The sequence below is a fragment of the Motacilla alba genome, chromosome 6, assembly GCF_015832195.1.
Source record: "Motacilla alba alba isolate MOTALB_02 chromosome 6, Motacilla_alba_V1.0_pri, whole genome shotgun sequence".
Lineage (NCBI taxonomy): Eukaryota > Metazoa > Chordata > Aves > Passeriformes > Motacillidae > Motacilla > Motacilla alba.
The window spans coordinates 21,840,252-21,865,968 of NC_052021.1; the positions used below are offsets into that span (position 1 = coordinate 21,840,252).

Consider the following 25,717-nt stretch of genomic DNA (forward strand, 5'->3'; position numbering starts at 1 on the left):
CATCAGTCAGTGCTGAAGCAGGCTCTGACACCAGCACCATGCAGTCATTCCTTTCCCAGCTCCTCTGTTAAGAATTTAAGTTCCCAAGGTGTTTTGGGAGACACCAATACCTCTGCTGGATCCATGTAAAAAAGTGGATGTACCCTTTAAACTGAAAATACGTAGTCTTGATGATAGGTTTTCAATAACGTGATTCTATTCAAGGTGACAAAGATGCTGCCACCTTGTCAAGCATCACATTTTTTCCATACATCCTCACAGGCCGTAAGCCATTGCCAAGATAAGAAGAGAAATCTGTACCCTGCATTTGCATCCTGAGATCCATTATCTTGGCTGTCAGAGGGATTCTCTTCAGCTTTGTGATCTTTCACAGAAGAGCAGGCAGCACAGATAAAGGTGCTTTACTTCTAGGTCTCTACTCTTCTAATGCACCCTCTGATACCATTTAAATCTTTCACTGGGTATTTTACAGAGTAACTGAGCCTGAAGCTTCAATCCTGACTGGGCAGCAACGATCCAACAGGCACATTCCCCAAACACTGTCTGGAAAACAAGCAGTTTATGCTTTATGTTGGGACAAGGACCTGGAAACGCACTTAGAAAAGCAGCTTGTCCTCCCAAGAAATCTCATACGCCAACCCCACCTGAGCACTGAGGACTCACAGCCCCGGATGTCTCACAGCTTCCTCACCTACTCAGTCAGTTGCTCACAGCTGCTGCATTGCTAATCCCCACCTAGGCTGCTGGCTGGCCACAGCAGGCCTTGTTTCCCAGCTGTGGCTATGGTGTTTCCAACCCTGGCATTCCGGATGTGACCGTATTCTCTGGCACGGCAGGGTCCTAATTCAGGCTATGCAACAGGGGTCACGGTCTTACCTGAAAACATAAACTCTAGAAAAGCACGGCAAGAGGGGGGCAGCTGCAGTGTTTATTTGACAATCACATGCAGTGCTATACAATTCAGTCCCCCTACTTGCTCACCTCCCTTCCTCCCAAATGCTGCCCAACAGCTGCTGCTGCAACATCTGGAAATGAGTCCTTTTATTTAAAATGGCCAACGTAAGTTTCCAGGCCAGGGACTTCAGGGGAAGCCAAGGGAAGAGGTGTCAGGCTCCATCACCTAGTGCACATCCTCTGCAGCCTGAGGACGGAAGCAGTGCCCATCAGTCCGTGCGCCAGGGCACACCCTGGAGTCTCTCTTGGCCCAGCACGGTGCCCTCCCCTACAGAATGTTCTTGGCAATGGCGTTCAGGGTCCTCACTTTGGCCACGTCTGCCACCTTGATGGAGTACTCGGGGGCAGAGAAGGACGCTCCCATGGCAACGTTCGGATTTCTGTCAGGAAAACCAGTGATTAGTGCTGGCCTGCTGGGGACACAGATGAGTAAGATCCACCGAGAAAAACACCCCCATATTTCCCCTAGCTTCAGCACTGGCCAAAGATGGGGCCACCCAAACCAAAGCTGGGACAGTAATAGAACAATAATCCAAAGAAGTTCAGACCTATGGACAAATATAGCCCATTCCTCACTCATTTTCCAGAAGTACATCCCACTGGCTTGCCAAATCCTACGTGCTTATGTTAAAAGCATAAGTGCCTTCCCAAGTGCCCTCAAAACTCCTAGGGTGGCAGTAGCAAGAGAAATGCCCCAAGGATCTGGTTCTGCATGGAACTCATATCCACGTGAGGAGCACTGCTGGATTCATACACTGCAGAATACAGTACCAGGCACCATGATCCCAAACATAAAGCACAACTAGCACTCAGGAAGCTGTTTGAAATTTATGCCACTTCTACAAATGCATGCTCACATTCATTAGCCTTTCCCTCACAGAGTTCTGCTAAAAATAAACATAAATAATCAGTTACCTGAACTTCATCCCTGAGTCCCGAGCTGAGCGAGCAGAGCAGTGAAACTCAGAAGCAGTGGAGCCTTCCAGAATCCTCTGCAGGTTGCGCTCTGTGATGCCACCTCCTGGTGGGAACAAGCCCGATGTCACACACCGAGCAGATGACACTATTCCAGACCCGACATCACCCCGGGATCACACCACTAAGGGACAGGAGCCATAGACACTGAAGGGAAAGAACAGCCCTTGGGACAACAGAGACACGGGCAAGTGAAAAGGGACGGGAGAAGCCTTGGCTCATGCTCTCCCACGGATATAGAGCTGTCCCCAAATCCTGCAGGGAGCAATAGCTGCAGGGCTCTGCCCTCCCCAACAGGCTGCGTGGCCTTTACTCACACCGGGACAGGAGCTGCTCCTCCTGGGCAGCTGGCTCAGAAAGCCAGATCAGAAAGTGGATTCCAGGGCAAGGAATCCAGGGCAAGGAGGCTAGCAAGGAAAGGCTAAGGATTGCAGGACCTGGTACAGATGACAAACATTACCTGGCATCACCACAATTCTGCCCTTTGCCTGAAAGAAGAGTAACATACATGTCAGTGATATTATTGAGGACCACATCCACAGGTGCATTTGTGAGGCAGCAAAGAAACCTCCCATGCAGCACTTTCCACAAGCTCATGGATGTCACCATGGTTTACAGTTTGTGTGCTCTCACCCATCTTTTTTGTACTATTCATATTTTAAAATGAAAAGTGGAAAAGAACTTGCAGTTACAGCTAAGACAACCTGTCACCATTCCCTCCTACCTCTCCATCCCACCTTGCCACCTCACCTGTTGCACTTTCCTAAAGGGAACTGTGAGACACTCAGCAGGAACCTCGCTCTGCTGTTTGTGTGGGCTCATCACGCCAGCTGTTTAAACCAACTCCCACCACCCTCCCCAAATCTGCAAGCAAGAACCCAACCAGTTTTTGCTGTGGAAGACTTTGGGGCCCAGCCTGCATGGACTTGGGGAAACGGATTAAAGTCAAACAGGAGAGGGAAGGGAAGCACTCCTTCACAGAATTCCCTCCCAGAAATGAGGGCTATCATAAAGCAGCTGTCTGCAGGCAGTGCCAGGGAGCAGCCACAGTAACCCAGCAGAGCACAGCAAGCACTCACCTGTTCTGCAAGCCTCTTAATCAAGGACAATCCTTCCAGTGCTGAGCTGTCACAGCCACTTGTCAACACCCGCTCAAAGCCCAGGGAAATCAGGGTCTCCAGTGCCACCAGAGGGTCATGCACCATGTCAAAGGCTGAGGGACCAGAACAGCAGCTCAGTAATCACTCAGTTCATTGTGCTCAAGCCCTGTCCCTCAGCCAGCTCCCCCAAAGGCAGCGACAGAAGGGTCCTGCTCACACCCTGGATTCACAGCTCCTGACTGCAACACTCCTCTTGCAGCAGTGCCAGGGCCACCGTACTCAGCTCCTCAGACAGCTCTCTCACAGGGCAATGATACAGCTCCCACACCTGAGCCCCTGGTGCTTTTCTCTTGTGGGGAACAGCACAGCCAGCCGAGCTCTCCCTCTCCAAAGAACAACCAAAGAAGATCAAGCTCAGCTCCCTCCCAGCCCCTCCTTCCCCCAGCAGTGGGACACAGACTGGACCCGGCCAGGGCCGCTGTCCCTGGAAACTCACCGCGGTGAAATGTGACTGGCAGGGGACGGCACACGGCTGCAAGAAGAAGACATGTGGTCAGTCAGGGCTGGTACAGAGTCTCTTGTGCTAGAACCAGAAACAGAAGAGGGCAAGGGCTTCTCAAGCCATTCCTGGGGAGCTCAGAGAGTCCCCATTCTTGCTGGGAACAATGCTGTTCATCCAGCCTTTTTCGTGGGGAAGAGTTCTTCCACCCTTTGGGAGAGCAACAAACCTTTGGTTTTATGAGTAACACCAAAATCCCCCATCCTATCTGGAACATGCAGAACCCTCATTCCCACCACAGATGACTTTCTCAGCAAGAAGGAAGCAGGGAAGTTGTATCATCTACCTGGGGAAAGGCCAGAACCATTCCTCTTTGGAAGCAGGGGAGCTGATTTTTGGGATTTCTTTCACTACCTACAATTTCTGCTCTCAGACCACACAAACTTCACCAGAGGTCCTCTGCTTACTGAGCAAAGCTTATTTATTTCTACAAAAATATATCCACCTGCTTCCTGCTAAGTCCTGACAAGACCCTTTTCCTTTGCTGCACTCCTCACAGCACATTCCCCTTTGTATGAGAACCTCAGCACCACATCTCCAGGGAAAGGCCCAGCCCTCTTTAGCTTTGGCTGTAGCTCCCAAAAAACATGCAGCAAGAAAGAGAATTTCCTCCTGCATGTTTGTGGTCTGGGCTAACAGTCTCCCACTACAGCTTCAGCAGTTTTTCACGTGTTCACACCTCTCTCTTGTAATCTTTTCTCCCTGTGTGTGTTAAGAGAGAAAAATGAAGATGAATTGCCAGCTACACACAAGGCCAAAGTCCAGGAAATACATATCCTAGACACCTGCAGCAAGGACATAAGGAAAAGAACAAAGGACAAAGAAAACGAGAGAGAATTCAACAGGTCAAAGCAGTTCACCTAAGCCTTCCTACACTTTGCTATTATGTCCCAGGTGGCCTCAAACTCTGTGTGAATGGCTTGGGGCTGCGGCCCTCGGCCTGCAAAGTTTCTAAAGTACTGAACGGCTCACAGGTATGGCAGGCAACTAAACCGAAAACGGTGGAAAGAGATGGCAAGACCGCAAACGGGATGTGCAGACCCAAACCCTCTGTCCACTTAGAAGTGGCATCAGCCGGAGCAGCACTACAACCCCGCCAGGGCCCAGAGCTCTGCCCGGAGGCACCCTCACCCAGCAGCGCCGTGCAGAGCTCCGTGTCGATGCGCCCGTCCTCGGTGAGGGCCCCGAACACCAGCCCGTCAGCGCCGTGCAGCTTGGCCAGGCGGATGTCGGCTTTCATCACCTCCACCTCCCGGTCCGAGTAGAGGAAATCGCCGCCGCGGGGCCGGATCATGACGAACACCGGGACCCGCACGCACTGCTTCACCACCTGCAGCAGCCCTGCGGCGGGACAGGGCCGGCTCAGCGCCCGCCGCGGGACCCGAGCGCAGCGGGGCACCGAAGGGACACCGACAGGAAGGCGGCCCGGGGCGGCCGCGGCTCACCCATGCTCGGGGTGGTCCCTCCTTCCACGAGGCCCGCGCACAGCTCGATCCGCCCGGCACCTGCGGAGAGGCGCGTCAGAACCGGCCCCGCGGCGCTGCCGCCCCCTCCCGCGAGGCCCCCGGGCCTTACCTCCGCGCTCCGCGTTGACGGCGGACTCCACCGAGTCCACGCACACCTCCATGAGGAACCCATCGTCCATGCCTGCGGGACGGGAGCGGCGCGGTCACCCCGGCCCGCCCCATGGCGCTCTACCGGGCAGCGCCGGCCCCGCCGCGGGCCCGCCCCGCTTCCGCCTCGGGCCCCGCCCCCCGCCCGCGCTTCCGGGCCCGCCGCCTCGCGGCCCGGGCGCGCGTCTCCCGTCGGCGCGAGGGCGGGCGCGCGGGCGGGCGGAGGCGCGGGACGCGAGCCGGGCGCGCCCACGCCGGCGCGCGGCGCTCGCAAGCCCCGCCCCCCTGGCGCCTCGGCCCCGCCCCCGCCGCCGCGCGGGCCCCGCCCCCGTCCCGCACGCGCCCTCAGCACCTGCGCTGGCGGCGCGCGGGGGTCGCTGCTCTGCGCTGCCGGTCACGCGCCGCGCGATCGTCATGGCGACGCCCGGGCGGGCCCGGAAGCGCTCGTCCCGCGCTTCCGGCCGCGACACTTCCGGGGTGGCTCGGGATGCTGCGCGCGGCGCGCGGCGGGGCCCGGCGGCTGCTGCGGGGGGGGCCCGCACCCACACCCGCACCCACACCGACACCGACACCGACACACGGCCGCCGCCCCCCGCCGCTCTGCCTTCCGCGCCGCCTGCTGCAACACGCGCCCCAGCCCGCCGCGCCGCCGCCCGCCGTGGGGCGATGGCTGCTGGCCTGCAGCGGTGCCGTGGCCGGTGCCGTGGTGCTGGGCGGCGTCACCAGGTGAGCGCGGCACCTCCAGCCCCGCCGGCAGGGGCGCAGAGCGGGTCCCTGGAGGCAGCCGCCCGTGGGTGCTCTCCGGTCCGCGCCGGCGGTGACCCTCTGCGGCTGTCCCCGCACCGAGAGCCGCCCCGAGAGAGCCTGTGCGAGCTCCTGCCGTGTCTTCCCTTCTTGGCTGCAAGGGGACGTGGTGGGATAGAGCTGGGAGTACCGGGGAGACCGTTCATAGTCTGTGGATGCCACTGCGGGGCAACTCTTAGACGTGATTGTCGTTTTAGATGTGGTCATTCACGGACTCTGATCTCCATCCTGTTCCTAGTTGTGAGCTTAAGGATTGTCTGAACAAAGGTTTTAAGACTTACCTAAGAACCACGGAGTACCCTGGCTTGGGAGGGTCCCCCAAGGACCATCGAAGTCCCAGCTCCTGGGTTGCTGTGCAGCCCACAGCTCTCGCGTCAGTTCTGTAGATTTGCTGACTGCCAGGGAGTGAGTTGTGCCTGTCGTGTCTCTGCTCCCAGGCTGACAGAATCAGGCCTTTCTATGGTCGACTGGCACCTGGTGAAGGAGATGAAACCCCCCCGAACGCAGCAGGAGTGGGAGGCCGAGTTCCACAAGTACCAGCAGTTCCCAGAGTTTAAAATGTGAGTGTGCAAAACTGGAAGGAGGGTGGGCTGAGAGCATCCCTCCTGTGACTGAGCCACTCATAAAACTATGGTAAGAAGGAGAATGTTTCCCGCAGTCACCGGGAAGGCACACAAAGCCTGCCTGGTGGTGGCTCCTCTGTTCCCTGCCATTCTCTGAGGAAGGCGATCCCGTGTCGTGCAGAGTTCCGTGGGGGGCTGTGAAACAGCTGCTTTGTTGTCCTTTACCAGCCTGAACCACGACATGACGCTGCCAGAGTTCAAGTTCATTTGGTACATGGAGTACTCGCACCGCATGTGGGGCCGTGCCGTGGGCCTGGCCTACCTGCTGCCCGCTGCCTACTTCTGGCGCCGCGGCTGCCTCAGCCCGCCGCTCCAGCGCCGCGTGCTGGCGCTCTGCGGGCTCGTCTGCTTCCAGGTGAGAGCACTGCTCACAGCTCTGAGCCTCACTGAGCCACCTCACACATCCTCTAGTTTTAACCCCCGAACCACAGATACCTTTCACTAGAGCAGTTTGCTCAGAGCTCCATCCAGCCTGACCAGGGATGGTGCATCCACAACTACTCTGGGAGACCTGTTCCAGTGCCCACCACCCTCACAGCACAGAATTTACTCCCAGTGTCTAATCTAAACCCGCCCTCTGTCAATTTGATATCTTCTGATTCAGCGCAATTAAGACAGTGGGATTTGTGATAGCTTGGTGTCAGTGACACCATGACCGTGTGTCAGTGCTGGTAGCTAGTTGAAAGTAGAGGAAACAAGTTGCTTTGCCCCTAATGTTTATCCCATTTTGGTAGTTGCTGCTGTCCTGTCTGGCTCTGAGCCCTCTCCCGTTTTGTTAGGGGCTGCTGGGATGGTACATGGTGAAGAGTGGGCTGGAAGAGAAGCCAGACTCCTACGACATCCCTCGGGTCAGTCAGTACCGTCTGGCAGCACACCTGGGCTCTGCGCTCGTCCTGTACTCTGCCAGCCTGTGGACAGGGCTGTCCTTGCTGCTTCCACAGCACAAGGTATGGATGGTGTGTCAGGGCAGTGTCAGTTCAGAGGGCTGGGTGTGATGTGAAGCTAAGGAAAGGATGTGAAGGCTGATGGTGCCTCTCTTGTAGTCTCTGTTCCTGGCTCTGATTTAACACTCACAGTGTTGCAAATACCCATTCTGTAAACTTCTTGCTTATGGGACACTTGCTTTGGCTCGTGCTGTTTGGGTCAAAGTGATGAGTCTCAGAATTTGTGGAAGCTCAGCCAGGGGTGTGCCTGGCTGGGGTAAATTATTTGTGCCAGTTACTGTCCAGGGCCCACTTCAGTTTCTGCACAGAGCTGGACTTGATTAGCTGTGGTTTTGAGAGACCACTGAAGCATGGCTGCTGTGTGGTGGTCTGTAAAATCCCCCTCTAAAATACAGGCCAACCCCCTGGCCTGTGTATGTTGTGAAGGCTTTTCTTAGCTGCTGCCAACAGCACTGAAAATGCCTTGATTATTTCTTTTTCTTTTTCTTTTTTTTTTTTTAATTTTACAGTTGCCAGAAACCAAACAGCTCCTTCGCTTGAGACAATATGCTCATGGCACCACAGCTCTCATTTTTCTTACTGCTCTTTCAGGTAAAGCTCTTTCTGCTATCCAGTTTGTGACTCATTCCTCTCTGCTGGTTTGTTTTTTTCTTCTGTTCTGTGAGCAACCCCATCCATTCTCGGAAAACTGCTGCTGTCAGGGATCTTTCAGTCAAGAACCTCCTCACTGGTCTTTCCTGGGCAGGTGGGGAGGCACCTTCCAGCCTTCCTGTGCTGTGTGATCTCTGTATATGTTGCTAAAAGAAATTCAGCATCAAGCTGAGCTCTTGAATGAGAGCTGTGCAACCTGGAGTGACACCTTTCTGTACTCTGGTAGTCTCATTTCCTGCTCTGGAATTGCAGGTGCCTTTGTGGCAGGGCTGGATGCTGGCCTTGTGTACAATTCATTCCCCAAAATGGGGGAGCGCTGGATCCCAGATGATCTCCTTGCCTTCTCCCCCGTGCTGAGAAATATCTTTGAGAATCCTACAACTGTACAGTTTGATCACAGGATCTTGGTAAGTGCTGTCTTCCTGATATGTCTGGGCCGCTTCTCGGCTGCCTTCTGCAGCCAAGCTGTCTTCTTTGGGCTGTGGTTCTGTCAGTTTGAGTGATTTCTAGGGTGTGCAAAGGGCCTGAGAGTGTCTTACCAGTTTGCTTCTGCAGGAAGAGGAAATTTAGCATTGTTTTTTATTTTCAGTGTGGCCTTCTTCCTTAAGGAGGTCTTCCTCCTGCGCAAGTAACACACTTTGTTTCTCTGATTCTCCTTTTCCATAACCTGAGCTAGAGTGTGGGGTAGCCCTTGCTATTGAAATGTCTGGGAAAGCTGTCTGAAATAAAACTTGGAAATCCTGACATTGAATGCTTCCTGCAGCATTTCTGAACTTGTTTTGCACAGTAGTGTCCTGTGAACATATCTCAGCTAGTTAGAGCAATCCAGATATTAAATACCACGGGCAGCACTGCTGTGAACTAAGCTGTGGCTAAGACTAAAAAAAGAAAGATTAAGCTGGATCACCTTGGGTGACCTGCACAGCAAGATGATGCTGGCGAAGTGCAGCTGAATGGTGGAAACGAGATCAGTTTTCAAGATGACAGCTTCAGCCTTCAGTTGTCAAGGTGGCAGCTGGGGAGAGGGCAGATACAATCTATAATGACTTGAATTAATGAGGAGAAGCTATTGAAAAGTAAAGCATACATCTGGAGGAAATTAAAAGTCTCTATAACTTCACTTAAATTTCTGGGTTGTTAACCTGATGGTGTGGGAGCTCTAGGCTTTGGTCATGGCCCTTAATACATTTCTTTAGTTAAATACTGCTCACACAGTTTCTTTTACTGCATGGAAGGCACAGCCAAAGGCCACTGCACCCATTTCCCTGGAACTTTCATTGAAGGGTGGTTGTTTCCCTTCCCTTCTCTAGGGAATTGCCTCCATCACAGCTGTCACAGCACTGTACCTCTTCTCGAGGAAGATCCCACTCCCTCGAAGGACCAGGATGGCTGTGACTTCCTTACTGGTCGTGGCTTGCATGCAGGTACTGCCCTTATTTTTTTCCTACTCCTTTGTAGCACATTCACAAGGCAGACCTGGCCCCACTGGGATCTATGCTGGCTCCAAGAGTCCGGAGCTGAGAGGTGGAGCTGCTAGACCCCACACCTCACCATACTGCGTGCACACTCTGAATTTGGGGTAGCTCATGGTGTGGTGTTAGAAACATGGCCACACGTTGTGCTGGGAATGGTATCCGTGGAGCATCCACAACTGCTCTTACCTCTTCTCCCTTCTTGGCAGGTGGGCCTGGGCATCAGCACCCTGCTGCTTTATGTCCCTACGCCTGTGGCTGCTACGCACCAGTCGGGCTCCCTGGCCCTGCTCAGCATGGCACTGTGGCTCATGAGCGAGCTCCGGAGAGTTCCCAAGTAACGCGCCGGCGGGAGAGCCCTTCCGGGGGGCCGCACCGACGGAGGCAGGGGCGACCGAGTCCCGCTGCGCAGGGCGACGTGCGCCCAGCCGGGCTGGTGCGGGAGGCGGCGGTGGCGGCGGGAGCGAGTGCGAACTTTGTAACATAAAGGAGTTTGTGAAGCGGCTGTGTCTGGCTGGGTGCTCCTGCGCCGAGCGGGATGCGGGGGGGCCGGGCCGAGCCGAGCGGATCCGGGCCGAGCCGAGCGGATCCGGGCCGGGCCGAGCGGATCCGCCAATGGGAGCGGGCGGTGCGGCCCGCGCGGCGCGCTGCGGGCGCGGATTGGCGGCGCGGCGCGGCAGTGGGCGGGGCGCAGTCGGTGCGGAGCGGCCATGACGGCGCACAGCTTCGCGCTGCCGCTCGTCCTCTTCTCCGCCTTCTGGGGCCTCGTGGGCATCGCCGCCCCCTGGTTCGTGCCCAAGGGGCCGAACCGCGGGTGAGTGGGGGCTCGGGGGGTACCGCGGTCGGGGGTTCTGGAGCTGGGCCTTCCCGTGCTAACGGCGGTGTCTCCGCAGGGTGATCATCACGATGCTGGTCACCACCGCCGTGTGCTGCTACCTCTTGTGAGTACCGCGGGCCGGGCCCGGTGCCCTTTCCCCCACCTGCCCTGGCTTCGCCGAGACCGGTGGCTGCTGCCCAGCTTCCTCCGTGGGTGGATAGGACTGTCCCCGGGCTGCGGCCCGCCTCGCTCCCGGGCCCTTCTCTCCCGGGGCAGCAGCCGCTCGCGGCGCTCTGTCCTGCCCGGGGGGCTGACGGCGGCTTGCGTCCCTTTGCAGCTGGCTCATCGCCATCCTGGCCCAGGCCAACCCCCTGTTCGGGCCGCAGCTGAAGAACGAGACCATCTGGTACGTGCGCTTCCTCTGGGAGTGAGCAGTCCCCGGGAGCTGGCGCCTCAGCAGAGACCCCCATCAAATCCATCACCGTGAGTGGGCAGAGAGCCGGGATGGCAGATGTCCCTGCTTGCCTCCCTGTGTCTGCCTGGGGAGGGAGCTGCAGCTCAGCCCTTGCTGGGCGGGGGGGAAATGCTTTGGCTTCTGTGCCTTGTGGCTGTGGTGAGCTGGTCCCCGTGTGGGGCTGCTGGCTGTGCGCTGGGCCTAAGCAAATCAAACACTGGAGTTCTCAAATTTGTGGGAGCTCCCTCATGAATGTGGTTTGGTGCTAACTTCTCTTCCTTTCTCCCTCCCCCAGCTCTTGTAGCTGTTCCAGCCTCTACCCTCCTGTACCAAACAGCCCCCAGAGGTGCTGGACAGAGGCTGGACCCGCTGCCCAAGCACACCTGGAGCACTGCAGCCCGGACCAGTGGATGGCTGGGCCCCCAAGCACGGCAGGCAGCATCCCTGGACGAGGGCCTACTAATCCGGCCCTAGGAGCAGCCACGCTGCCAGGGAGAGATCCCTTCAGCTGGTCCAGTGCTGCAGTGACTGGGCACCATCCTGTGAGGGGTCTGTGTGTGGTGCCAGCAGATCCTGTCCCAGCATTGCTTGTCCTGCCCTCTTGCCGTGTTCAGCCCTAGCCCCCACGTGAAACCCCTGCTCGTAGCCCCAGCTGCCCAACTAGTTGCCCTGTCCCTGGTCATCACATACACTGGCTGCCCGTCTGCATGAGAACACAGGAGCCATTGCAGCCTCCGTGGAGTGAGCAGTCCCCTGCAGTGGGGGTGGTCCCTGCTAAGGCAGATTCTGGCTGTGGGTGCGAGAACAAAGGGCTGACCCTGGAGGAGCATGCAGACCCCCTTGGGTGTGGTAAGGGAGGTGTTGGGGTCTGCTGGCAGGGATGAAAAGAGGGCTGTCTCCCACCTGAGCAGTGAGGCAGCTGCAGTAGTGTTTAGGTATCTCCACCACAAGAAGATGGGTCCAGGTTCTGAGAAGAGCCAAGGAGGGCATTGTGTTTCAGGATTCCCCTTATTTATCAGATAATTTATCTGTATTTATTTATTTGTCTGTGTTGTTTAACTTGTGTTGTGGAAATAAATCCTTTTTCTAGTAAGTCATGCTGGAGGCTGAGTCATGTGCTGCTTTGAGGCTGAGCAAGAGTCTTGGCCTTATTCAGACACCTTTCCTTTCCCCAACACTGTTCCTGCACCATGAGAACAAGGTTGGGATCCTCAGCTGTTGAGCAGGAGGTTGGCAGCACGCTGGTGCATGGAAAGTTTTATCCTTGATGCCACCTGTGTGCTCATGCTGTGGGACCAGGGTCACAGGGAGGGAACTGTGTGTGCTAGAGAGAGAACTAACTGGGTACTTGCCCAGGCTCTTGCAGCTGTGCTGGGACCCTTTCCATGGTGCTGGAGCAGCTCAGCGGCATCTTTGCCAAGTAGCTAAGGCTCAGGTGGGGAATAAGGTAAAAAACAGAGACCAACATCTTGGAGGGGCTCTGAGTGGGCAGGCTTTTCCTCTTAGGAAGAGGACAGCAAAGGATGCTGTTTCCAAGGATCCCAGCAGTTTGATTTAGATCAGAGCACCCACCCCTTGCTCCCAGCTCAGTTAAGCTCAGCCCTGCTGGAATCAGAGAACAATACTGGCAGGAAATCATCCCATATGGCAGCAGAGCTGTGCAGACATGCAGCCACCCTGCCACACCACCAGCCAGGAGCCATCTCTGCTGGGAGCTGCTCACTAGGCAATGAGACAGTGCTGGATGGCTCAAGGGCTTTGTTTATTGCTACAGAAATGGGAACAGCTGAGTTCAGTAAAGTGACAAACTTCATTGGACCACCGGTGGGGCTCCAGCCCCAGGGAAGGTTTGTGCCTGTGCGCACAGCTCAGCCCTGGCCTGTCCTGGGGCTGTGAGCTGGGCTGGACTGAGGTGGCTCTCCCAGGGGCAGGCCCAGCCCGCCCTCGTGGAGGAAAGAACCACAGGTCCTGACACTAGTGCCTGGGACAGCACAGGGCAGCTGTGCCCAGGAGGGAATGAACTGTGAAAGGAAAGACAGCCCACTTTGGTGGTGCCTCAAGAATCAATCAGTGAGCCCTCAGGGCTCAGTCTGGGATGTTGGGTAGGACTGTTGGATTGTCCTCAGAGGAAAGACATAGCAAAGAGCAGGACCCCCCTTCAGGAATACTCCAAGAGGGGCCAGGCTGGGCAGAGCAGCCTGGTGGAACTCACGGTTTACCTTGCTCCTGCAGTAACCTAGCTGGTGCCTGCCACTCTCCCAGCCCCAGGCTTGTCAGGGCCTGCAGAAAGCCACCCCCGGTGATGAACCACAGCACCTCGCCTGGTTGCTCGGCAAACTGGAGGCTGAGTCATGGGGTGGCTCAGTACTTCAGGCCAGAGCCCTGGGTTGCCTGCCTCAGGGATAGTGTCCTGTTATCTGAGGGATCTGCCAGGGCTGCAGCCTTGAGCCTGCTGGTAGCAGAGGACTTTGCTCTACACCATGTAGTGAGGCAAAGGCCAGAGGCCAAGGAATGCGAAGATTAGGACTGGGGCAAGGTGGAGAGGAAAGCTCTCGTGTCCATAGCTGCCTCAGCCCACGGACTCCGGTTCTGATGCAGAGACGATGGAGTGCAGACTTTGAGATGGTCTTTAAGAAGGAGTCCAAGCTCTCAGAGCCCAGGCTGTCAGCCAGTCCTAGTTCTGCTGGTGCAACTGGATGCTGGGTACCTGTGGCATCAGGGCACGCTGCCCTGGCCCAGCGGCACCACCACCGTGTCCAGCCAGAGCAGGGGGTGCTGGGCCGAGCGCTGCCGGCGGTGGATGCGGCGCAGCCGCAGGAGGTAGAGGACGATGGCCAGCGCCACGACCAGGATGCAGGCAAAGAAGAGATAGTGGTTGTAGACGAAAGAGAGGCGCAGCCAGGAGGCGTGCGCTTGCCGGATGCTCTCCTGACGGAGATCCCTGTGGAGAGGAACGTCAAGACTGGCCATGAGATGCAGCGGGGCAGCGCCAGGGTCCTGCCGTGGTCCTCAGAGCCCTCACCCAGTGCAGTTAGTCCTGCTCCTCCCCAGCCACCCTTCCCTGTGTGCCAGCCACCGGTACCTGAGTGGCAGAAATCGCGTCTTGTAGAGGATGGCTCCCAGGGTCCACTGCACCTCCCGGTCGTACACCAGCTGGGCTGTGCGCAGGCTGGGGTAGTCCAGCGGGAACTGGAAGCCCTCGTGAAGGACTTGGTACATCCAGGCTGATTTGAAGCATTGATACCTGCGGACACAGCACACAGGAGCATCAGCCAGACACCAACTGCAGCAGTCCCTTACATCAGCAGAAGGCCCCCAGGAGGTGCAGCCATGGCCCCTCCCCGCAAGTGCATTTACTTCAGGCGGTGCTGGTCAGCATGCGCCGAGTAGAGGCCACCCCGGAAACGCTGAGTCAGCACCTCCCATCGCTGCCTGCAGTACTCCTGGGAGAAGGAGAAGGTGGGGTTCAGAGCAGAGAAACCGCCCTCACTCCCAGCCCCAGAAGCAGCCCAGGAGGCAGCACCCACCTGGGCAGCAGAGGTGAAGGTGGGGGCACTGTATTGGCCCCCCAGGCGCAGCACGTCCTCGGTGCAGTAGAAGAACTCTGAGAAGCCGTAAAACTCGCTGTTGCTGAAGTCGATGGGTGCTTTGTATGTCTCCACCAGGGAGGCATGGCTGCCATTGGACCCTGCCAGGAGGGGCTGCAGCAGCTTTGCACAGGCCTGCCAGTCCCCTCGTCCCCTGATGTACAGGGTTTGGCCACCCCTCACCACCGTGTCCTCCAGCCCCACAGGCAGGCAGGGGTCCAAGAAGGGCATCTTGGGGCTCAGCCCTGTCTGCTGGTTGTGCAGGCTGGAAAACAGTCCAGGAAAAATGGCAATTGCACAGGGGTCCTATACCACCTCCCAAAAGCTTATCTAGCCCTGTCCCTCATTCAGATACCCTCTGCACCAGACCAGGCTGTGTCCTCTTGTACCCTGCAGAGCTGGTGCCTGCCCTGCCACCTCCTGCTAAAGCTGAACTCACCAGATCTGTCACGCTGGCCTGCAGCTACACGCTCTGAGCACCTGTAGGGTGCAACGAGGCACAGCCCACCCCCCAGCTCATGAGCATCTGTGCCTCTGCACAGCCCCTGGGGATCTGGAGGCAGGGGCTGCTCCTGGCACAGGAGTACCTGGGCACCAAGCCTCTCCAACTCTGGCGACAGCTTCGTGTAGTGCTCTTGGAAGGAAAGGAGAGACAGGAGACAGGAGAGCTCGAGGTGGGGATGCAATGGAAAGATGTGCTGAGTGAATCGGTGCTGGAGGAGGGGAAGTCAGAGCAGGAAAAGCCAAAAGCCACTAGGAGGGGCCTCCCTGTAGCCTGTCACAAGGAGAGAAGGAGGAAGGCAGGGAGCTGTGGCACTGATAATGCCTGCCAGGCTTGGAGAACAGCAGCAGCCAAGCGCTCTGTGCCAGCCCAGGCACCAGCTGCTGCCAGCGTGGCTGTGGGAGCTGTAATCACCACAGGCAGCTCGTGAGGCAAATCCAAGGGGGAGAGCAGAGCATGAGGAACCAGCACCCCATGTCACGATGCTCTAGTGGGGGCACCACTAGGTGAGGCAGCAATACCGGTTGTGCACATAGGTTTGGTTCAGCACATGTTCCTCATAGCGCTGCCGGGCAAAATTGCCCCCGAAGCCCAGGAAAGTGTTGACGTAGACACGGTACATGTGGCCAGTGTGCTGCACGTCACAGCCCAGGTTGAATTCTGCCAGCAAGCTCTTAGCAGCCTCGTCCTGCTGACACAGATAGGTCCATGATCAGCAGCAATCCAGGGAAGGCAGGAGCTGCTCTTGGGGACCAGACACGCACCTGCTGTGGGGAGGAGATGGCTCCAGAGTCGGGCACTTCGTAGGCAATCTGCAGGGAGGCGCCTCCCATGTCAAGGATCCCAACGGTTCTTTTCCGAACCAGGGACTTCCCCTGGTCCCCAAGTGCTACGGTGACCACTGCATCCTCCTCTGCAAAGCACAGCAGTGTGTCAGCAAGAGGCAGGGATTGGGGCAGCATCTTCTCCCTTCCACCATCACCCCACAGCTGCCTCATGGGGCTCCTCCCCCCCTGCAGGCAGACCCCAAGGGCCACCTGCAAAGATCACCTCCCAGGTCCAGGAAAGTTTCGCACTTATGACAGGAGTCAGGCATGCTGCCTGCTCCAGAGGTTGATCTTAGCTACAGCACTGGTACAAAGTCCAACATGCTCTGCTTAGACCCTCCCAGCTGCCAGACTCACCATCCTCGTGATCAAACCGTCCCAGGACAAAGTTGATGCCAATCCACGCATAGACACCTGCACAAGACAGAAAAGGTCATTACAACAACATACCAAAGAGGAACAAGCAGTGCTTTGTGGCAGCTCCTACCTTCCTGCTTCCCTGAGATCACTTCTGCGTGTGATTTGGAGAAGAGGAAATCAAACTCCAGGGGCACATTTGTCACCAAGTCTTCCAGGATTGCAGCTTGCTGCCTGCAAGGGTGCAGGAGAGGGACAGATGCTGATGCTGGTGGAGACACCAGGAATCACACCGCACTACAGCCCCTGTTCAACCCCCCAAGTTCTGCTGCTGCAGCCGGCATGTTTTGGAGATGAGAAATAGATCTAGTTGATATCCTCAGTCAAAAGCATCTCCTCTCAGCTCCCTCCCAGCATGCTCAAACCCTCCTTCCTCATCCCTTGCCACTCGCCCCTACAACGCGCCTTGTTTCCTTTTTCGATTCCCCCCACGGTTCTCGATTCTCCCGCAAGGCCCAAGAGCGGGCAGCTCTTGCTCTTCCTCGGGCAGAGGGGTCCCTGACAGGGGCGGCGAACTCACCGCTCGGGCAGCAGTCGCATGCCCGCCGTGCACAGGATGTACAGCGGCGTCTCCCTGTGCTTCCGCGGCGGGACGTGCGCGGCCGCGAACCGCAGCAGAGGCCGCAGGTAGGGGGTCGCCTGCTCGGGGGCTGCCCCGGTCACGGAGATGCCTGGCGAGGAAGGCGCCGTGAGCCAGCCCGCCCCGTCCGTGCCGGGGGGCTCGGGCTCGGGGCCGGAGAGGGGCAGCACGCACCGGGTTTGATTTTCTTGACGACGGGGCGGCTGCTCCGGTCCCTCATCTGCTTGATGTCCAGCAGGTCGTGGGGGTTCCCGTTGTGCGGGGGCCAGAAGTAGACGAAAACGCGGGACCCGCTGCTCCCGCAGTCCACCACCACCCCGTAATTAAGGGACGAGTCCTCGGTGTCCGTGGCCGTCAGCTCCTCCGCCCGCGCCAGGTACCTGCGGCACGGCGGCACGGCGGCTCAGCCCCGGCGGCGGCCGTGACCCCGCTCCCCGGCAGCCCACTCCCCGCTCACCTGTCGTCCCGCCGGGAGGCGCGGGGCGGCGCGGCCCAGCGGCGGGGCACGGCGGCCGCCAGCAGCAGCAGCAGCCCCAAGAGGAGAGCGAGCCCCAGCACAGCCGGGCGCTGCCGCGGCCCCGGGCACGGTCCCACCGAGCGCCACGACAGGCAGAAAACGCCGACCCTGAGAGCAGAGACCACTGTTGAGCACCGGCACCGCGCCCGGCCCCGGCCCCGAACCCCCGGGCCGACCCCACTCACCTGGCCATGTGCGCCCGCTGCCACCCGCCCGCGCATCGCCGCCGCGGGCACCGCCGCCGGCACCGGCGGACACGTCACCGGCCGCCGCCGCCGCGCCCCGCCGGGCGGAGCCCCGCCCCCCGCGCCACGGCGGCCAATCGGCTCCGCCCGCCCTGCTGGAGCCGCGCCCATGCCGCCCGACGACCAATCGTAGTGAGCGGGACGCGCGCCGCGTGGGGCGGGGCCCGGCGTCGCCCTTGCTCCCGCGTCCGACCTTCGCCGGGAGGCGACACGCGCAGGCTTCCAGCCAATCGAGGGCGCCCAAATACACAGCGCGCTCCGACGTCCGGAGTGGCGGGCTCGCCCGCCAATGGCGGCTCCTCAGTCCCCCGGAGAGGCGGGGCGAGCGGGCCAAAGGTCGCGGGCGCGCCGGCCAATGCGCTGCGCGGGAGGGCGGGGCGCGAAGTTGAGACACCCAATGGGCTGCGAGGGCCGGCAGGGCGGGCAGTCTCGGCGGCCAACGGGCAGCGCGCCCGAACGCGCCGGAGGAAGCGGCCGGCCAGTGGCGGCGCCCGAGCCGCGGCGCCGGCGGCCAATTAGCGCGGCGTGCGTGGGCGGCGCGCGGCCCGCCGAGCCAATGGGCGCGCTTCGGGGGCGGGCGCCAGACGGCGGCGGCCAATGGGCGCCGGGGAGGGGCGGGGCGGCGCGGGGCGCGGCGGGCGCGGGCCGGGGCGGCGGCGGCGGCGGCGGCGCGATGGAGCTGGGGGCGGGAGCGGGGGCGGGCGCGGGCCCCGGCGCGCGGGGCGGCGCGGAGTCGGGCCGCGTCCTGCTGCTGCTGATGGGCGGCGGCGGCGGCGCGGGCCGGGCGCGGCGGGGCGGCGCGGAGACGGAGGTGGCGCCGGGTCCCGGTCCCGGCCCGGGGGGCCCCGAGCCGCGCTCCCCGCCCGCCCCCGACTACGAGGCGCTGCCCCAGGGCGCCGCCGTGTCCACGCACATGCTGGCGGGCGCCGTGGCCGGGGTCATGGAGCACTGCGTGATGTACCCCATCGACTGCGTCAAGGTGCCGGCGGCGCGCGGGCGCGGGGCGGGGGGGCCGGGGCGGCACACCGGGAGCCCCGGGCACGGTCTGACGAGCCGCACGGCCGCGCCCGCCCTGTTTTGCAGACGCGGATGCAGAGCCTGCAGCCGGAGCCCGCCGCTCGCTACCGGAACGTGCTGGAGGCCCTGTGGCGCATCGCCCGTACCGAGGGCGTCTGGCGGCCCATGCGGGGCCTGAACATCACCGCCACCGGCGCCGGCCCGGCGCACGCCCTCTACTTCGCCTGCTACGAAAAGTTAAAAAAGACGCTGAGCGACGTCATCCACGCAGGGGGCAATAGCCATGTGGCCAACGGTACCGGCCCCGCCACGCCCGGGTGGGAGCGGGGAGGGAGCGGCAGGTCTGGCGGTAGGGAAGTCCCGCCGCGGGGTCGGGGTGCCATGGATGTGCTAAAGCCCTGTGCTCTCTCCAGCCGTGAGCCAGCCGCACGGTGCCGGGCACGGGGAAGCACCGCTCCGCGCCTGCCAGAGCTGCTGCCAGGTATCTGGCCTGAAGCAGGTTAGTGGCCCTGGCTCGGAAGGGTGCCGGTGGACAGGAGCTGCCTGCAGACAAGCTGGGACTGGCCGTGGCCCCGTGGGTTGGCAGTGCCAGAGCTCGCCCCAGGAGTGCCACGTGGTTTCGGAGCCGTCTCGCCATGGTGCCCATTACTCGTCTGACGGAGCCGCCACAGTAGGGGGAACATGGGGCTGAGGGGAGAGCAGGGCGTGTTCCGCCCTTGGCAGGCATGCAGCGAGTGCCAGCGGGCTTCTCCGTGGGACATGGGGACGCTGACCATCCTAAGGCCTCCCTGCCAGCTGGTGGCGTTGGCCTGTCCCCCAAGGAGCGGGCACAGATGAGTCCCGTCACCCCATGGGAGATGGCAGCCTGTCACAATCTTCTCCCTCTCTTCCTGTATCTCACTCTGGGTGGGAACCCCTGAGGACCAGCCTGCCTTTGGAAGGGAAATGGAGGCCGCCTTCAGATCTCACCTTTTTCGTGGGCCTCCTCCTGTGCTTGGCCAGGGACTTGGGGCTGTGGTGGAGTCCCGGGGTCCCTCACCTTTCCCCCCCTCACATGAGGCAGTTCTTGTTTTGCAGGTGCAGCCGGGTGTGTAGCAACATTGCTCCACGATGCAGCCATGAACCCTGCTGAAGGTAATGATGGTCCTGGCCTGCTGGGGAGGGGAGAGTCAGGGTCTGCCCAAGCCTCTTGGGTCCCCTCTGTAGCACAAAGAGGGCTCTTGTTCTTGCCTGCCTGCGGGGGCTCTTTGGGGGCCCGTGGCTCCAGTTAGGGACCCTGGTGGCTGCCTGTTATGGACAGGGTGGGTAGAAGAGATTAACTCGGGAGCACAGCAAACCACGGTTTAGGAGGAGCTGGGAGGGAGGGCCTGGGCCTTTCATCCAGGAGTTTGGCTGGGGACTGTTACCTGGAGCAGGAGAGAAGGCAGGAGAGATGTGATTGGCACTGCCAAAGTCATTCTAAGCGTGTGGAAGCTGGGCACTGCTGTATTGAGATCTGGGGAAGAGCTGGTACAGTCGTGGGTCTGTGTTCAAGAGGAGAATTAAAAGAGTGGGGTATAAAAACATGCTAGACAAGTTGGGAGAAGGGATATCTTGTGAAATGTCTGGAAGATGCTGATTTTGATGAGCCTGGTAGATATGAAACAGGTATAGGGAGTTAGTAATTTTACTGAGTCCATGTTAGTGGTGGTAGAAGGAGAAGCAATGAGGAAAGGCCAGTCATGAAGGTATTTTCCCTCTTAAAACTGGAGGGCTTGTGATAGTGCAGGCTTCAGCTGATCTGGGCACAGATCCTGCCTCCCCACTGCATGACAGGGACCCCAAGTAGCAGGCGGCTGCCAGACCAGTGTCATGGAGCTTCTCTTGTCATGACTGTAGTTCAGCACTGCATCATTTTTAGCTCCTTATGGTTACATTGAGATAGGGGGAGGTAGAACAGTGGCAGTGACAGTCCAGGCTGTGCTCTGGACTCCCCTGTCCCGCTCTTGGATGTGTTAGGGGGGTTTGGCATCTGAACCTTGCCCGCAGTGGCTGCTAACAGTTCCTGGCTAGGGGGCTCTGCAGTGAGCTGTGGTTATTCTGGGCTGCAGTGGGGGTGGCAGGGGAGGGACAGTCTTACCCGGATCGAGAGCTATCTGGGAAATAGGAGACTGGATGCCAGGGGGTTCTTCTGGCTGAGTGACAGCTCTGCAGCAGTGGATGGGGAAACATTGGTTGCCTGGGAGCAAGGGTATCTGGGATCTGGACTGTAAGCAGTGGGATATCAGGATATTCCCTGAGGCTGTGGCATGTGAGTGGCTTCGTAGTGGTGATGTCTGTGTGACAGTGATGCCTCAGCAGATTTAAATAGCTGGTGTCCTGTCTGGAGACACGTGGGCACCGGGGGTTGGAGTTGTCTCTCTTCAACTCTTAGGCCAATGTCACCAAACTCCAGGCAGCTGGAGGAAGCCTGGCTTTGTGTTTACCCTTCTCTCTCCTCTTCCCCTCCGTGCCTGGGTGCTGCCTGCTGCCGCCGCCTGTCCCAAGTGGTGAAGCAGAGGATGCAGATGTACAACTCGCCTTACCAGCACGTGATGGACTGTGTACGGGCTGTGTGGCGCAACGAAGGGGCCGGAGCTTTCTACCGCAGCTACACCACCCAGCTCACCATGAACATCCCCTTCCAAGCCATTCACTTCATGACCTACGAGTTCTTGCAAGAGCAGCTCAACCCCCACAGACAGTACAACCCGGGCTCCCACGTGGTCTCCGGAGCCTGCGCGGGGGCTGTCGCTGCTGCCGCCACTACGCCTTTGGACGTTTGCAAAACGCTGCTCAACACCCAGGAGTCCCTGGCCTTGAGCTCCAACATCAGTGGACACATCACAGGCATGGCTAATGCCTTCAGGACGGTGTACCAGGTGGGCGGTGTGACCGCCTACTTCAGAGGGGTCCAGGCCAGAGTCATCTTTCAGATGCCCTCGACGGCGATTGCCTGGTCCGTGTACGAGTTCTTCAAATACATCCTTACCAAGCGCCAGGAGGAGCGTCGGGCTGGCAAGTGACGCAGAGCCAAACGCCGTTCCAGACCCGTCTCACATCCCCTCCTGGTGTGTCTTCTGACCCCTCTCCCTTTTGGTTTGGTTTGTGTTGAAGAGGGGGGCAGCGAAGCCCTTTGGGGTTTAGCGATGCCGTTTTTTGCCTGTGGCTGTTGCAGCTCCGCTCAGGCTGCACAGCTCGCTCTGCTGGGCTCCTCCAAGATGTCCCGCTGGGAGCTGCAGCCCAGGTCACATGCCCTGGCACTTTGGTGGAGCTGTGCTCCCGACTTCCCTTAACCACAGCATCTCACGCAAAACTCAGCCCTGCTCAGAGGGGAAGGTGAATGTCCTGCCCTGCCCCTGGCAGGGCCAAGCTGAGCTCGCAGTCACCAAGGAGGGGGTGACAGCGGGATGCTGGGGGCTTTGTCTGGCTTTTGGCTGAAGCAAAGTGTAAGTCTTGGCCGTTGTCTCGTAGCACGCACACGTGATGCTGACTGCCCCGCTGGTGGTGGTGGTGGTGGTGGTGGGCGAGGGGAGGATGGCACTTGAGGAGGGAGCCTGTAGGTTTGTTCTTGTTCCTGCTCTTGACACCTCCAATAAAAACAGTTCTGCTCTATCCTCATGTCCCATTCTTATTCCAGCGTGGCCCAGCTGCCAGCACTGTGCCTTTCTGCCTCTTCTGATGGATGCCAGAGCAGGGGAGGGAAGAGCAGCCTGGGGGTGGTGGTGAGAGAAGGGGGCCTGTATGGCCCGGTCACCCTGGCAGCATGCAGGGATGAGGGTGCCCCCATCCCCTCTGGCTCACGCTCCATCGCCTACTGCTGGTGTGAGTTGTGACCCTAGAGGAGAGCTGTGGTTTATGTTCCTTGGCAAAGTAGCCCCACACCCTCAGTCCGACTGGGGGTCCTCGGGATGCTTCCAAATTGCTCCAAATGGAAATGTTGGCAGGAGAGGTTGTGTGGGTTGTGCACCTCATATAGGAGATTTGGGGCTTGGCAGAGCTTTTGCCCCATAAGTTTGAGTAAGTAGACTAGTTTGATGCTTGATGAGCATCTCAAAATTGCTCAAAGTGCTAATATATTTTCCAATCTAGTGGTAATTAGTAGAAAAACTTTTTTTTTACATGTTAGTTGTCTTGATACCAGTTTATTTTAGGGTCCCACCCAACTACGGAGCCATGAACTGAGCACTTAAGTATTCCTCATTGTGCTGACCTGCCCAGAGTAGATCTCTGGGTTTCTTGAACAAGGTGCTTATGGGTGACGCCTGAACTCTCCCAGTGCTTTCAGGTGTGGCAGGTGTCCCACGGAGGCATGCCCGAAATAATCCCTGGAGGAAATGCATTCACAGCTGTGGTATGTGCTGCCAGTGGCTATCTGGGTCGGATCAGCTGCTCCAGAGGATCTGCTGGCCTGACCTGCCCACAAGACTGCTGGAGTGGGCTGTGCTGAGGACAGAGGGGATTTCCTCTGGCTGGAAAAGCTGCTGGGTCAGCAAGGGGGATGTGCTGCCCTCAGTGGCTTTGGGCTCCAGCATGGCTGGGGGGCAGGGACCCCTGCGCTGCAGGGCTGCGTGCTCGACACCCTGCCCAAGCCCCTGCCCAGCCCTGCATCCACCTTTCCCCTACACATCTCTCTTGCCCTGGTTCCTCAGGGTGGTGAGGGAAGCTGAATGACCACCTGTGGGATTTTTGATGGCTGCCTGGCAGGTCTGGATGTCCCTGGCACAGAGCAGCCACAGCCACTGCTCTGCAGCCTGGGTCCTCCTGGTTGTGTGCTGTGCCCATCCTCTGCTCCCTGGCTTGAGCTGCAAGCTCCTGGTCCCTGCTTTTTCTGCACAAGTAGAAGGATGAGAAACTCCTTAAAGACACAAAAGCTGCAGGAAGTCAGGAAATTGAAGTTTTCCCACTATTTCAGGAGCTGGGACATTAAGAAATAGTCTGAGTATTCCAAGATTTGGCTGCCCTGCAGCTCCTCCACCCAAGAGGGAGAAGCAGAGATGGCTGAGAGAGACCAGAGCAGGATTGGGTTGGAGGGCAGGAGTTAGACAGGAGTTTGCAGAAGATGGGTACAACTGGGCTTTGCCAGGACGGGTCTCTGCCCAGGAGCTGAAGCTGCTGGCAGCAGAGCTGCAGCTTTGCCTTTTGCCTTGCCATGCACTGGGGCAATGACAAACCCCATGGAGGGAAAGGCATAAACAGACTGGGGCTGGGGGAAGAGGCACACTATTAAATCCATCAGCTGCTGGAAGAAGCTCTATAAATGTCAGTGGATGAAGGCATGATTGAAAGTGTCTCTAGGATGTTTTCCAGGAATAACAACCCCCAGAAGTGCTGGAGCAGGGAGTGAGACCCCCAGGAACAGGGAGCTAAGTCAGCAGAGCCCAGAAATGCTGCTATGTGAGCAATTGGCCTAAAGCAGTCCCTGGCAAGGGCACAGCCTTTCCGCTCTCTGGCACTGTGCCAGCCTACCCAGCAGCAGCTGGGTGTTTCACAGGGCAGGGCAGCAGCAGCCCTGCAGGGAGTGGCACTGCCTGCTCTGGGTTTGGCACTGCAGGGACAGTAGAGCTGCCGTGGGGAATCCCAGATATCCCTTGGGCCAGGCCACAATGGACAGGAACAATGTCATCCTGCTGCCATGTCTGAGCTGAATGCCTGACACAAGCTAAGGGCTGGCTGTGGCAGCAGTCTGCTGCTGCTCCCCAGCTCTGCCAGGGTGGGGGTGTTCCCTTGCCAGACAGACTGGTTCCTCTGGCACCTTTGGCATGATGAGGTGCCTGGAGGCAATGGAGTTATTGGCTGGTTCAGCTGTGGCCGCTGCCTTTCCAAGGTCTGATAACGCCTCTCAGTGTAGCCATGCCGCTCTGGGTCTGTCCTATGGCCTCCTAGGTATTTGGCTGTGCTTCGAGTGAGATCTCTCCTCCTACAGCCTCTTCTGAGTAAAGAGACTATTTTTGGCTTTCCAGCAAGGAAGCAATGCTCAGCCCAGCAGAGTTTTGGAGACAATCCCTTTTCCTTTCACCTCCCTGAAGGATCCCCAGCCACATCCAGCTCAAGCAGGGATTTGCTGCCTTGCCTTCCTGTGTCCAGCTGCCCCTTGAGCCCTGTCCTGGTGTGCTCTGGGTCAGGAGAGCCCTGCAGCCCCTGACCAGGCAGAGCTGGGAAGCACCACTGGCCTGGCGCTGCTCCAGCTGACAGGTCCGGGGCTGCGCAGCTGTGCAATGGCACAAGCCCAAACTATTTCAGGCAGCCTGAGATTGCTGTGCCAGGAGCAGCTCAGGAGCCCCCAGCTGCCTTCCTGGGGTAACTGGAGATGGCTGCACTCCTGCAGGTTAAGGGCAGAGCTGGGGGCTGAGAGTTCATCTTACTCAGAGAAAGAAGAGGGAAAGATCTCTCCAGTGTCTGTCCCATACCTTCAGCTGGGGCCGGTGGGCTCCTGAGCTGCTCCTGCCTTCGTGACCCCACACGGGGCACTGGGGTCCCAGTGCTCAGAGGGTTTCGTCAGCCCAGCGCGGGGGCAGGCAGGGGGGATGAGCACTGCCCTGGAAACCACATCCCTGTGCTCTGCCAGCACCCTGGCCTGCCCTGAGGTTTCCTGCCCCACAGCCCCTCTGCAGTGGGTGCCTGACAGCCCTGCTTGTGGGGAGGAGGTGGCTGGAGCCCGCGGGGAGCACAGAGATGGGCTCCCAGCCTCCCTCCAGCCCCAGCCCACCCTGGCTCTGGGATTCCTCAGGGCTGTGTCAGACCCCAATAAAGTTGTACAAGTTCTCATGACCTCCCGGCCTTGCAGCAGTGCTAAACACAAGCGCTGGGGCTCCTGGACACAGAGCAGACATTGCCTCTGGAGGGCCTGGGAAACCCCCTCCTGACCCACATGGCTGCCTGGCAGAGGCATCTCTGGGCTGGGCTGATCCCAGCCTGCCTGGCTCTGTCCAAGCGTGGCAGTGCAGAGAATAGCCTGAAAGGCTATTTCCCTTTCCAGGCAGGGAATATACCCTGAAAGGTAGAGCTGAGGCTGAAAACCTTTCCTGTCTATAGAGAACC

At 58.9% G+C, this 25,717-nt stretch overlaps 6 protein-coding genes across 12 annotated transcripts in view; 3 read left to right on the forward strand and 3 right to left on the reverse strand.

The window, feature by feature from the left end:
- Positions 1–906: 906 nt before the first annotated feature.
- On the reverse strand, positions 907–5,683 carry CUTC (cutC copper transporter). 4 transcript variants are annotated; one of them, XM_038141185.1, is made up of 9 exons: positions 5,554–5,677; positions 5,164–5,235; positions 5,034–5,093; positions 4,720–4,929; positions 3,526–3,561; positions 3,009–3,142; positions 2,390–2,417; positions 1,870–1,975; positions 907–1,334 (listed from the first exon to the last, which is right to left on the reverse strand). In XM_038141185.1, the coding sequence occupies exons 1-9, from the start codon at positions 5,615–5,617 to the stop codon at positions 1,223–1,225; spliced, it is 822 nt and encodes a 273-aa protein (XP_037997113.1). In that variant the 5' UTR covers positions 5,618–5,677; the 3' UTR covers positions 907–1,222. The 4 variants fall into 4 exon arrangements, with proteins under 4 accessions (XP_037997113.1, XP_037997116.1, XP_037997114.1 ...); XM_038141188.1 differs by having other exon boundaries at positions 909–1,334; positions 4,720–4,918; positions 5,554–5,648; XM_038141186.1 differs by lacking the exon at positions 5,034–5,093 and having other exon boundaries at positions 909–1,334; positions 5,554–5,683.
- LOC119702701 (cytochrome c oxidase assembly protein COX15 homolog) lies at positions 5,633–10,200 on the forward strand. The gene is made up of 8 exons (XM_038141182.1): positions 5,633–5,927; positions 6,443–6,565; positions 6,797–6,983; positions 7,408–7,575; positions 8,082–8,163; positions 8,476–8,630; positions 9,534–9,647; positions 9,905–10,200. The coding sequence occupies exons 1-8, from the start codon at positions 5,689–5,691 to the stop codon at positions 10,034–10,036; spliced, it is 1,200 nt and encodes a 399-aa protein (XP_037997110.1). The 5' UTR covers positions 5,633–5,688; the 3' UTR covers positions 10,037–10,200.
- A 154-nt stretch (positions 10,201–10,354) lies between these two features.
- LOC119702705 (V-type proton ATPase subunit e 2) lies at positions 10,355–12,063 on the forward strand. The gene is made up of 4 exons (XM_038141190.1): positions 10,355–10,509; positions 10,589–10,636; positions 10,850–10,995; positions 11,262–12,063. The coding sequence occupies exons 1-3, from the start codon at positions 10,406–10,408 to the stop codon at positions 10,941–10,943; spliced, it is 246 nt and encodes an 81-aa protein (XP_037997118.1). The 5' UTR covers positions 10,355–10,405; the 3' UTR covers positions 10,944–10,995; positions 11,262–12,063.
- Positions 12,064–12,707: 644 nt separating this feature from the next.
- ENTPD7 (ectonucleoside triphosphate diphosphohydrolase 7) lies at positions 12,708–17,691 on the reverse strand. Of its 3 annotated transcripts, none has more exons than XM_038141177.1 (12): positions 17,582–17,691; positions 17,337–17,504; positions 17,054–17,259; positions 16,820–16,970; positions 16,370–16,473; positions 16,240–16,296; positions 15,820–15,968; positions 15,577–15,746; positions 14,494–14,818; positions 14,324–14,409; positions 14,049–14,210; positions 12,708–13,907 (listed from the first exon to the last, which is right to left on the reverse strand). In XM_038141177.1, exons 1-12 carry the CDS (start codon positions 17,587–17,589, stop codon positions 13,682–13,684), a joined length of 1,812 nt encoding a protein of 603 aa, XP_037997105.1. In that variant the 5' UTR covers positions 17,590–17,691; the 3' UTR covers positions 12,708–13,681. The 3 variants fall into 3 exon arrangements, with proteins under 3 accessions (XP_037997105.1, XP_037997106.1, XP_037997107.1); XM_038141178.1 differs by having other exon boundaries at positions 15,577–15,743; positions 17,582–17,690; XM_038141179.1 differs by lacking the exon at positions 14,324–14,409.
- A 562-nt stretch (positions 17,692–18,253) lies between these two features.
- SLC25A28 (solute carrier family 25 member 28) lies at positions 18,254–22,291 on the forward strand. Of its 2 annotated transcripts, XM_038141183.1 has the most exons (4): positions 18,254–18,620; positions 18,725–18,953; positions 19,736–19,792; positions 21,185–22,291. In XM_038141183.1, exons 1-4 carry the CDS (start codon positions 18,315–18,317, stop codon positions 21,700–21,702), a joined length of 1,110 nt encoding a protein of 369 aa, XP_037997111.1. In that variant the 5' UTR covers positions 18,254–18,314; the 3' UTR covers positions 21,703–22,291. The 2 variants fall into 2 exon arrangements, with proteins under 2 accessions (XP_037997111.1, XP_037997112.1); XM_038141184.1 differs by lacking the exons at positions 18,254–18,620; positions 18,725–18,953 and adding an exon at positions 18,960–19,157.
- Positions 22,292–23,298: 1,007 nt separating this feature from the next.
- Positions 23,299–25,717, reverse strand: part of NKX2-3 (NK2 homeobox 3) — a 3,875-nt gene continuing 1,456 nt past the window's right edge. Inside the window, exon 2 of the mRNA XM_038140870.1 lies at positions 23,299–23,507. Within this exon, the coding sequence (XP_037996798.1) occupies positions 23,299–23,507 (209 nt within the window). The remainder of the gene's footprint in view (positions 23,508–25,717) is intronic.